General features: G+C 38.5%; 1 protein-coding gene across 1 annotated transcript; it reads left to right on the forward strand.

The window, feature by feature from the left end:
* The first annotated feature begins 1,573 nt into the window (after positions 1-1,573).
* Positions 1,574-8,701, forward strand: LOC139739130 (dnaJ homolog subfamily B member 13-like). Its single transcript, XM_071649748.1, has 6 exons — positions 1,574-1,641; positions 4,797-4,900; positions 5,279-5,440; positions 6,303-6,460; positions 7,582-7,886; positions 8,362-8,701. Exons 1-6 carry the CDS (start codon positions 1,574-1,576, stop codon positions 8,510-8,512), a joined length of 948 nt encoding a protein of 315 aa, XP_071505849.1. The 3' UTR covers positions 8,513-8,701.
* Positions 8,702-12,368: the final 3,667 nt, after the last annotated feature.

Here is a 12,368-nt window from a genome sequence, read left to right on the forward strand (position 1 = left end):
ACGAAGTAGGGAGAGATGGAGGGGATAACCCCTTCCACATGAGAAAACTTTTGCATTCTTAGAATCGAAACTCAAGTATGTTATGGAGCACATTTTTGTTGCATGTTTGGAAAACTTTAAACAAAAAATGAGAAAATAAATTCTTTATAAAGCTAAGTTGCAAAGACGTATAAGCTTCAAACAAACTAAATGCTTTATTTCTTTTTTTGAATGATTTTCCAGTTGACCGATGAAGTAGTTGAAATTCGTTTTCCGAAGCGTAAAGACCAATCTGGTTATAATACCGCTCCCACATGAGGGAACATTTGCATAATTAGAACTGAAATTCAACGCTCCGGTGCACACTTTTTGTGGTATGTTTGGGAAAATTTCATTAAAAAAGTGAGAAAAAGGAATTTCAGAGAAAGCATGAATGGGTAATAATCTATAGTGTATATCTGGTCACCTCGTGTGCGTCTTCACTATAGCTATAGGCCCCACTGATAAGTATGGATCCCATGTGTGTAATAGCGCTCATCAGTATTAAAGTCATTATGGGCGCTGTGAATTCATGGAGTCGTGACAGAAATTTTAACGTGCATTCTCACTATATGGGATGGACAAATTAGCAAACAGAAGGAAAAGTAAAGATGCTGGTCTCCCCCAGCCGGGTTAGTCTCTCGACTCAACCATAAACGCTGACGAAGCGGGAGTAGGAGGTGACTATCAATGGCATTTGTTTAAATTTGGATATCGATTCTAATTTGAATTTAAAAACAATCTTGTGAGGCATTTAGAGCTTTCCTTTTTCTCCCCCCCCTTTTTTTTTTGTGTGTGTGTGTTCAAGCGGACCCCACATGTTACACACTGGCCCGCGGCAGACGTTTGAAACTATTATTTTCTCTCATCAGCTGAAGGAGAAGGTTATTAGTGCTAACTGAAGTGCAGTCAGATAATCGATAATGATGATAATAACAAGGGATAATCATTGTCATTGTAACGTGATGGATCATGCATGCATTCTTATATATTCTTAATATTTGAGTCAATGCAAATTCAGGAAACTCGCAGATGGGACGCTATATAGGTGTGCCTGTGCTAAAACTCTGTGCTTGGCCTGCACTTTCTAACATCATGTCAAAAATGTCAAATTGTAGGAGGCAATGCGCCAAACCATGGAATAGGGAGAAAAACAAATACAAACTGGTCAGCAAGAGTGTAAGGGCGTCATACATGAATACAAAAATACAATGACAAAATCATTAGACTTATTAAAACATTCACAAAACCGAGCCGATCTCCAAGCGTTGTTTTTTTTTTTTTTTTCCGCTTGCCAAAGTGATTGCCTTTGCAAACTACGCAGTGGACCGCAATCGAGGGTACTAGTACTAGTAGTGTACGAGAATGACTGACATATGGTAGGAAACGGAGATAGGGCGTCAATGAAAGGTCACCGGAGGTTCGCGTAGCTCAGCAACGAGCTCGAGACTATAAACAACGGGCATCGAAAATCGTCCTGTTGCACGCTCCAAAGGGGATAACGAATCGACGAGTTATTACTCAAAGCAGAATCCAGGCGAGAAACATCAGGAAAATGGGAATAGATTATTACGAAATCCTCAGTCTGACACGTTCAGCAATTGACGCAGATATCAAAAAAGCGTAAGTTGACTTACAATCGTTAGATTTTGTGTTCACTCTTGTTAGGTGGTTACTAGCAGTTAGAGTGCCTTGGTCACGGTTGCGGCGCGCTGTTGAGACACCGTAACAGAGGGAGCAATGCTGCCTGAATTATGGGGATGAGTTGATCAAGCGTTTTGGGACCGGACGCGTACATGGAGTCACTTTGAAGGGGAAATCCAACGATTTAGCAGGTTAATTCTCACGCCGTTTTCAGAGTATGTTGTCTAGTATATGAGGTAAAGGGTGCATATTCTATGTAAAATAGGTAAGTTTTCACGCGCAAACTTGTGTCCAGAAACACCCCCCCCCCCCCATCATATGTGCCAGACCGAACGTGGATTGCAGCTAGATAGCCAAGGTATGGACTATAGTGAGGTGCCCGCACCTCGCCAGGGAGCCGAATACCGTCACGCGCACTGAACACAAAATTATGCCCGGGACTGTGTTCAGTAGAGGTTCTAGTTCTATCCCTTGAAAAACTTGAAACTTTGCAGGGTTACCACAAACAAGCAAAAGTGTGGTGAAAAAAGAGCAGTTTTGAAAATTTGAAATTTATATTAGGAATACGTGTTATAATAAGTATCATCGGCATACTCGTGAAATAGGCCCACCACTGCGTGTCCGTACTACGGCGGCTCGCCTATTTATACTCGTGAATTCAGCCCCACCGTGTGGCGTTCATCGGTAGGTAAGCACAGCGGTGGGGCTTCCTTCCACAGTATAATATTCGTGAATGCGGCCCCACCAAACGGCGTTTATGCAAAATTGATACAGCGGTGGGGCCGTTTTCCACAGCATAGCATCTTTCGTCCTCTCTTTCTTCTCGGAAGGACTCCCTAATGTCCCTCGACTAATTTAACGGCCAATCTAACCATAAATACAACCCTACCTACACTTGACCTATAACCCTAAATCCTAACCCTAACCCTAAGGCCTAACCCTAACCCTAGGACCAACCCTTGCTTGCTAACGCACGGGTGCACGTGCACTGCGGTGGGGCCTATTTCACGATTTTGCCGTATCATCACGGTCACCCGCATGCGTCTTTTACGTGCTTGTCTGTGGGAGCATCATGATCACCCGCACACGCCTTTTACGTGCTTTGTCTGTGGGAGCGCGGGTGGCGAGTTGCGGGCCCCTTCCTTAGCGCACAACTTTTTCGCATCATTCGCGTTTGAGGACGATAGCTGCAAATTTCCGGTATCGAACAGTAAACTTATGGTTCCATTGGAATCTTCAGCATTTTTCCAGTAGGTAAATGTGATTTCATAGAATTTCAGTGACGAAATGTGATTCAAATATAGAGTCTATGCATAAACATTAACTATGGCGAGGTGCGGGTCACCCAAGTATACCAAAACCAGTTACCAGCCAAGGCAAGGGTCACGAAACGAAGTCAAAAAAAAAAAGAAAAAGAAATGAGATAATAATAGTAATAATAAATAGGAGGTTGAGCTGACACGAAAGTCATTTTCAAGTGCCTAGATCTAAGTGCTTTCCAAAAAGTGAAAAAAGATCCATTGTTGTTCAATTTGAAATCAGAGTTGCAGACAGGCAGGGACAGGTGGTGGGGCATCTACCCTACGCGTAACAAATGACATGCTGTATGGCTCATCAACTGCATGCATAGGGGTAAACCAAACGTGTACAATTCTGCAATATTTTTTCTAGTTGCCAAGTTGCTAGTTGTTGGGTAGATTTTGACACTTACTGTATACCGTAGTTATGGGTAAACTCGGCCTAGCGGGTAAAGTCGGCCTCCACCATGCGCAGTACAACTACTTGTAATGCGCGCGCTGGGGGCCGAATTTACCCATAACTACGGCACGCCGAATATTTCATGAGGTTTTTATTTTCATGAATTTCGCGAGCCAGGTGCTTTTCGCGAAATTAAAGACACCTGAAAATATTGACACTGATCCCGATGTGAATATGATGTACACGTGTACATTTCTTCATTCAGTACAGGACTCCACGATCGTGAATTTAACCACTCGCGAAATCATCGGGAATTCCCAATTCACGAAAATTTAGACTCGCAAAATATATGGCGTATACAGTACATGCTGCAAGATCAAAATAATTTCACTTTTAGAGGAAAACCAGTGGGATACATTCAATACTCACAATACTACAGTGCACTCCCGTTACAACGAACACGGTTATAACAAAATTTCGTTATAACGAAGTAAATCTTCTGGTTCCAAAATTATCGCCATTAAAGTCTATGGTACAAAATTCGCTTATAAGGAACACGGTTATAGCGAAATTTCCGTTATAACGAAGTGTTTTCCGAGTGCCACAGACAAAGAAAAACAAAAGAAATGTGCTCCGTTATAATGAATTCCTTTCGAAAATACGTAGCGGAACAAGCATTTCTGATAGCGTCTCTGCATGGGTGAACGCTTGACACCACTGTGTGTTCGCTCCTTGTGTCACGCATAGTTTCTGAGGGGAACTTGCGTTTATTATTGAAATACAGTTATCCCATCACATTTCACATAGCTTTCCAGTGTATGATGAGTGTTATGCAAACAGAATATGATATATATACGTGGTTTCCTTGTTTTCGTTATATATTGTATTTGTTCGGTTATAACGAAATTTCGTTATAACGGGAGTGCACTGTATCGTTATCCTTGTCAGCTTGTACAGAACGTAGTCTCATACTATCTATCTCTTTTATCAGTCATAGAATAAATCATGTGCATCAGGAGTTTAGAATTAGACCACTTGTCTATATATTGAAAAGTAATTCTTTGTTGTAGGTTCTGGATATGTTTCATTGTCATCTTTTCTGTTTGAATTTGTCTTATTTCTGGTTGAAAAAGAATATTTATACCAAAATTTATGTTAACAGATTTTTTATTTTATTTTAACAGCTGTTTTCTTCCAGAGTAAACATTTGTAGGCTCTCCCTTTTCTGCACTTGTTTTTCATCAACACTTCAGAGTGCATTTCCTTTTCCTATTTTGTTTATCTGTGCCTTCACCATTACCAGGTCCAGGAAACAGTTAATTTTATCAGCAACAAGAAAAATAAGAATTGTTTGTATGCACCTTCTGTTCAACATACTCTCTTCAACATACGTTTTGTCCTTCTCCCTCCCCCCCCCCCCCCCCCCTGGTCTACAGATATAGGAAGCTAGCCCTGAAATACCACCCAGACAAAAATGAAGAAATAATCGCGCCAGAGAAATTCAGACAGGTGTCAGAAGCCTATGATGTCCTGAGTGACCGTAAGTAGTGAAGTTAAAGAGTAGTACATGTACTTGTTCATGCAGCTAGATAATGTGTAATGATTATTTTCAACTCAGTAGCCTTCTTTTAATGAAACTACAAGGTAATACATACACTGTATGAACGATAAAAAAAAAAAAATGAATGGAGGTCATGTTTGAATGCTGTTTAACCAAGAGTTGGTGGTACACATTGTACAGAGTACAATCAAATATATCATCCACAAATGTTCAAATGTAAGATTATGGCTACAATTGTGTGATAATGAATGGTTCATTTTTGTGTAGTGCATCACTTAAAGGAATGTATTGGTTGGGGACTTGTTAATGTATGGAGAAATGTTTATATCTTTTTATTGTTTTGTTGTTTCCATGCAGCCAAGAAAAAAGCAGTGTATGACCAGTTTGGTGAGGAGGGGCTCAAGAATGGTGTCCCTGCTGGTACAGAGGACAGCGGAGCCTGGACACAAGGCTATACATTTCATGGCGATGCCCACAAAGTCTTTAGAGAATTCTTTGGTGGCAACAATCCGTTTAGTGGTAATTATCCCATTAGCTCGTCATACTGAAGTGATATAATCAGTAACTATTTGTTATATTAATGATACATGTAATGATAATAATAATAATGATGATAATAATGATGATAATAATAATAATGATATTGATAATAATAATAATAATAATAATAATAATAATAATAATAATAATAATAATAATAATAATAATGATAATAACAATAATGATAGTTGTAATAATAATCATGATAATAATAATAATACATTATAATAATAATAATTGCATTTATATTGTGCTTTATACTGGTGTCATCTGGGGCATGATGAATTATACTGTAACTGTGATAAACTCATAGGAAGAATGAAACAGTGTCTTGATGATCTTGCAAGTTGAAGGATAATTTGTTAATTCAGCAACCCACATTTTTTTTTAAGTGTTTCTGTGTGCATTAAGCATAATCATAACATTTGAGTGTATGACTATTGATAATCAAAGAAGGCACTTATTCCTGTAAATGTTCTTTGATATTTCTGTATTTTTATATTGTATCTACAAAATATCCTATGCAAGAATGCACTGACAAATTTAATCTAAATGCATTAAAAGCATTGTTGCCCAGGTTCCATTACACAACATAGGAAAATGAACATGCATTAGTGGTAGTACTTTTTTTACATAGTGCATGTGAGAATCATTGTGGGTATCTATAGAGTTTGTGACATATGAATAAAACAGATACCCAGAAGCATGATACACAGTGGAAAAAGTGAGAAGGATTCGTGTCATGGACATTCAGCTCATTTTTTTGTTGATCTGAGACCATTGTAGGACATGCTGTTTTTTATTGACAGTACTGAATGGCATTGTTATCTGTTTCTTGCAGAATTCACAGATGGCATAGATGGTGACCTAAGTATGGGCTTTGGTGGGCTGCTTGGACGTGGCAGGAAGAAGCAGGATCCACCCATAGAGCGGGACCTTGTCCTGTCACTCGAAGAGATCTTCCATGGATGTACCAAGAAGATGAAGATCTCAAGGAGAGTTAGTATCTCAGTGTGCTTATGAATCAAAGCCTGTCTAATGACTACTGGATGATTTATTCCAAAGCTGAATTGAACTTATGCCTTCACCACTGTCTGATATTGAACAGTATCAAATAATGTAAAAAAGTTTAGTATAGTTTTTAAGATTTTAAAAGGGTTTTTTAAGGGCCTTGATAAATGAATGATAGGCAAACATACGTTGTAACTCCATATTATTAGATTGCCACAGTGTACATCATTCCATAATGTAGTACATCAATGATGTTTTTACACCTGTACGGATATTACACCATATTGTGACAAGATGCACAATGTACTGGTCTGTCCTTTTCTCCATTAAGTACATTGTAACTTACAAGAAATAATGGGTCCTCACTAGTGTCAATCATAGTACAGTATTCATCGCATAATCGGGACAGGTTGGGAGTAGCAAACACGGCCCCTTTAAGCGAGGTGCCCGATTTCGCGATGAGCATTCACCGTACACTAACGGCATACATGTAGTGCACACACACACACACACACACACACACACACACACACACATGCATACTGACGTACTGTACATGTGCATGAATACACTACCACGCTACCCCTCGGCGCGACCCTCTAGCTCATTCACAACTGAGGAAGATTGTGACGTACGCACAGATCACAGTGTATTGAAAGTTGAAACACTCAGAGACGAGGAATTTGGACTTTGCCCTCAAAGTGTATGACTGAGATTAAACAACGTACACAGCCTGAGTTGTGTGAGCGAGGCATGTTTTTTAAATGCATGATCAACAAAATCAAAGATCGCTTGAAGAAAAATTGGCCCGTTTATCAGAGGTCCCCGCCCGATTATCCAGTGAAAACAACGTGCATTGGAAATGTTTCTGGGAAGCGTATGTCATTTAAGCGAGGTTCCCGATTATCAGATGCCCGATTATGCGATGAATACTGTACAAGTTTTCCCAGTAGCAAACAATGTTCATAAGTTGCTTGCATATTGCATATTGATGAGCCAATGTCAAAGTGTTGAATACATCTCGTAACAAAAGTAATGCATGTTTCTGTGTTTGTTAGTGAAAGTTTATTTTCTGTGTACTTTGGGCAATGATACCTGTTTAATTCCAGGTAATGAATGAAGATGGTCATACTTCCAGCACCAGGGACAAAATTCTGACCATCACTGTCCACAAAGGATGGAGAGAAGGCACCCGTATCACATTCCCCAAAGAGGCAGACCAAGGTCCCAATATCGTTCCAGCTGACATCATCTTTGTGGTGCGGGACAAGCCTCATCCACGTTTTCGTCGTGAGGGCGATGACCTTGTGTTTGTGTCGCGTGTTCTCCTTGGCAAGGCTCTGACAGGCTGCAGTGTAGAGGTGCCTACACTGGATGGAAGGTTGCTGAATATACCCATCAATGACATCATCAGGTACATGCTTTGTGCCTGTCACCGAGTTTTAGAATCAATCGTTGTAGCAAAACAGGGAGAAGTATTGCATAAAATACGCCAGTTTTTTATTAGAATTTTAGAGGTACATTGTAAATGCTTGTCTTACATGTATGCAATGAAACAAAAGGTTCAGAAAAAATGAAATATTGAGTGAAATTAAATAAATCGTCGGCCTTATGCCAAAAGGGCACTAATAGTATACAAAGTCTATGGTGTTAAGGGCCTTTTGGCATAACGCGGACGAAATGCTAAGAGCACAATAACCACTTTAATGGTAGTAATCCTTTGAGCAAGGTGCATCACAAGTGTCTCAAAAACAGTTTTCTTAGACACCAGACACTAGAAAGATCTTCTTTTTCATTCTTATGGACAATGCAGGATAAATTCCTTTTTGAATGCCATAGAAACTAATGTATTGAATATGACATGTCTTTTATTGTTCTCCTCCATACAGTCCTGGCTACAGGAAAGTTGTTCCAGGAGAAGGTATGCCTATCTCAAAGAATCCAGAGCAGAAGGGCAACCTCGTCATTGCCTTCGACATCGAGTTTCCCCGGCAACTGACTCCAGACAAGAAGCAGCTCATCAAGGATGCCTTATTATAGATTGAACTCTGATTCAAAGATCACATGCTAACTCGCCATCAGATCATTGTTGAGGCATAATCCCTCTTTGACACCGAAATACACTTAAAAAGAAAGCAGTTGTACCTGTTCTTTTAAAAATGTGTTGACAAATACTTGTAATAGTCACCAATGCTTGCAAGCTTTCACATTGCTTGAGTCGAGATTTGATGTTAAATTATCACATGAAAAATTGTCATTGTCTGTAGAAACAACAGTCATAGCATCTACAGTGAAATATATGACATACTCTTATAGAGTGCTAATGTAAAGTTCCTTTGTGATGACCCATAGAAGATAATCCTTCTCTCTTGTGTGTCATCTCTTGTTTCATTAGATAATGACACTGCTATTTCAAGGAAATAAAAAAATCAAACTCGCCCATAAATTGTGAATGATGAAGAACTGGTACTGTTATCTCTACCTGCTTTACAGGTTTGCAGACTTGGTGACTGACATGTTGACAATTTTTCCTTTCAAGTGTTCAAAAAGTCCATTATCAAAGGGCACATACAGTATAATAGACTCACACTGAAATAAAAACAATGTGTTGTATACAGTTCTGGTTTCAACATGAGATCTTCTTCATAGAATATAACTCCAGTATCACAAAATGACTGACTTGTGCAGTGTCACAGCAATCACTGAAGGAAAAGGAATATGCTATGAAAATCTGTTTACACTCTTATATGCTCCTATATGACCTCATTAGTTATGAAAGAATCAAGTCTTACACTCCAATGTATTAAAAACAAAGCATAAGGACTTTTTTGAACTGAAGATGTATGGATTACAATCCCTCAGTCAAACACTATAGGTGACCCGCTTCAACAAAAAGGTCCTAAAGTCGCACACTGTCGAAGCCGTGAAAATCGAGTTTGAAGTCTGAGCATTAAAATTGGTCAAAACTTACGATTTTCTGATTTTGATATATTATTGGAGTCTAACATGTCTTCTATCATCTGTCGAAATTTTGAAGCAAAATGATCAAAGGAAAGATAAAAAAATTGCGTTTTTCTGAGCCATGTTTTTTGGCATTTCAACGAAGCAGAAACTGGTTCGAAAATATGGATTGAGCGCCACAGATAGGTTCTGCCCCTAACAAAGGCCAGAGTGATCTCATTGGTCAGTTTGCTGCTTGCTGCTAACCGAAGCGTGAAGCTCGTACACTGCCCAGTCAACTGGTGCACGTGCGGGCGGGGTGCGCTATGCTCAGCCGCTTCTCACATCCTGGTCACTGATTGGTTGGTGAGGAGACCGCCGACGATGATGTGCTTGAATGAACTCTTCGGGGGTTGCTAGGGCTTACCTTCTATTGTCCAGAGGTGAAAACTGACTTGCGTGTCCCTTGATCGTGTTTGCATCGAAAGGAAGACTTTTAGGGCGCTTTTCTTGAAACAGTGCTTTTCCTCTCTTTTAAACATCGATATCTCCGCAGCCGATTATTTTTATAAAATGTGTTATATATCAATTTAAAGCAGAAAGATTAGGGGATTATATCATTCAATTTTCAAATAATCAACCTCGCCCGACTTTAGGATCATTTTGTTGTAGCGGGTCACATAGAGTATTTGAAAAGAGATTTCAGTCATATTATATCTTCATCATAATTATGTAATGCTTTGCTACTTTTGCCTTCTCCTCCCCCATCCCCAAAGAGAAAAGGATTAAAACTATCAATCCATTTTCACAGCCATCTATATGAGATTAAAATCTTTATTTAAGACATAAAAAGGCTTAAAATTCAACGTATCAATTGTAGTACAAATGATGGTATACATTCTGTATGTTGATATGTTTCAAGAAGTTTGTGTTGTATACAGTGTAACATATATGTAAATAGGCAAACTACTGTCAATGTTTTTTAACTGTCGGTGGTCTGTGAAATTAAAGTTATATGTTATGAAATGTACTGCTGTTGTGTCAGTATTGCACTTACTATCTCTCTGAGTAGACAAACATTTAAAAAAAAACAGTTTTGGAATAGAATATTTGGACAAGAAGAGAGAGACAGTGCATATGTGTTTGTAGGAGTGAAGTAAGAAATGAGAGTGGTAGAGAAGGAAGAGGGAAAGTGTGAGAGAGGAGCACTTCCACTTTTTAAGATATTGTGCTTGCTACCTGTAGAGATGCATAGTAATTGGTATTATTAAAATCCCAAGTAAATGTAATATAAAGTATGCTATGATAGTATTCACACCACTATACTAATAGTTGCTGAAAATCACCTGTAATCATTAACATGATTAAGATGACAAGTATGGTAGCAATGACACAATGATAGCACTGATGATGTTGATATAGATAGTATTACTGTTCATTTGTATGTGCTGCTGTTTCTCGGGCCTAAGCATAAACTTGGATGAAAAGACAGAAATATATTGCTTACCTCCAGTGTCCATTTTACATACAACCCCAAATCTCCAGGTCGATGCTTCTTAAACCATTTACTGATCTATATGCCTTGAAGCAGTAACAAAACACATTGTGACCAACTCCCAAAGTCTACAATCTTTTAGATTAATTGGTATGAATGTACTTGAGATTAGGAGTGGCATTGCAAATCTGGCAGGGGAAAAGCTCATGTAATGTCTATGAGACTGTAAATTGACATCAATTTGCCTCTGTTTGTATAACTGCATGGTCATGCCAACAGAATTTGAAGCAATGTTAACACATGTTTGTTTATAACTGGATAGATGTGCATCTATTACCGTAAGTCCAAGGGGATGCAGGTTTCTTTAAAAGTATATAAAGCAACTGCTGTTGAATATGTGAAGAGGAATGTTCATGATTAAAGTGTATATCCATTTTTTTTTTTCGAGCAAGGATAAGGTTCTTTTAACGTAGTCATGGATTTTGGAAGAACAAAAATTTGGAATTTTATTTTGATCCTCATTCCCATCACTGGACAGACAGGGATCTCTCTATAAAAGATTTTACACACAATCAAATAATGAAAAGAGTCACATTGTTCCATGGACCAGTCATATCCACTGAGAGGACTTGGGGTAATTTTCAGGACTATCTAATGCTATAGATGGCTATGTAGAGATTTATTCCCATGAGTAAAATGTTTATCTGTTGTCGTTCAACGAGCCAAGTTGAACATGAAATATTAACCCAAGAAATATAAAGGGCTTAATATCTTGCCACTCTTTGCTGCAGTTGACAAAATAATAGAGTGAAAGCTATAAAGCTATTGACAGTATGGTAGAGCATTTCATGAAAATCATACCCAAGGTATATATGTTTATGATAACTAATGATTTAAAACAACAGCAACAACAACTTACATTTAAGGATGTAGATCAAAGCTGGTAATTCATGAAGTCAGAATCACAGGGGCGGATCAAGGAATTCCAGAAAGGGGTGGGGGCACAAAATAAGAAAACATTAAGGGGCGCACACGCTCCTCTGATTTTTTTTCTTCTTTGATTTAAAGAAAAAAATAAAGGGGGGCGTGCGCCCTTCCGATTTGCCACTGTCATATGCAAGTGTGTGTGTGTGTGTGTTTAATAATTATCTTAATTTCAATCTAGTCTTCAGAAGTGTTACTACTTACTAGTACTTCAAAGGATATAAGGTTCTTTTTATATATATACTAGTATATATATATATATACATATATATATATATATATACTAGTATATATATATATATATATATATATATATATATATATATATATATATATATTGTCAGTATGTTTACTATTGGATTTCGTATAGTTTTATCCATTGCTGGTTGGGCTGGGGTGGTGAGTGGCTCGGTAGACTATGAGCCTTCTACGGTTAGCACCATGGAGGTACATCCTCCATGCACCTTCTTGTACCTT

This window comes from Diadema antillarum, unplaced genomic scaffold, assembly GCF_040938485.1.
Source record: "Diadema antillarum isolate AM-2024a unplaced genomic scaffold, OU_Dant_1.0 seq00000783_RagTag, whole genome shotgun sequence".
NCBI lineage: Eukaryota > Metazoa > Echinodermata > Echinoidea > Diadematoida > Diadematidae > Diadema > Diadema antillarum.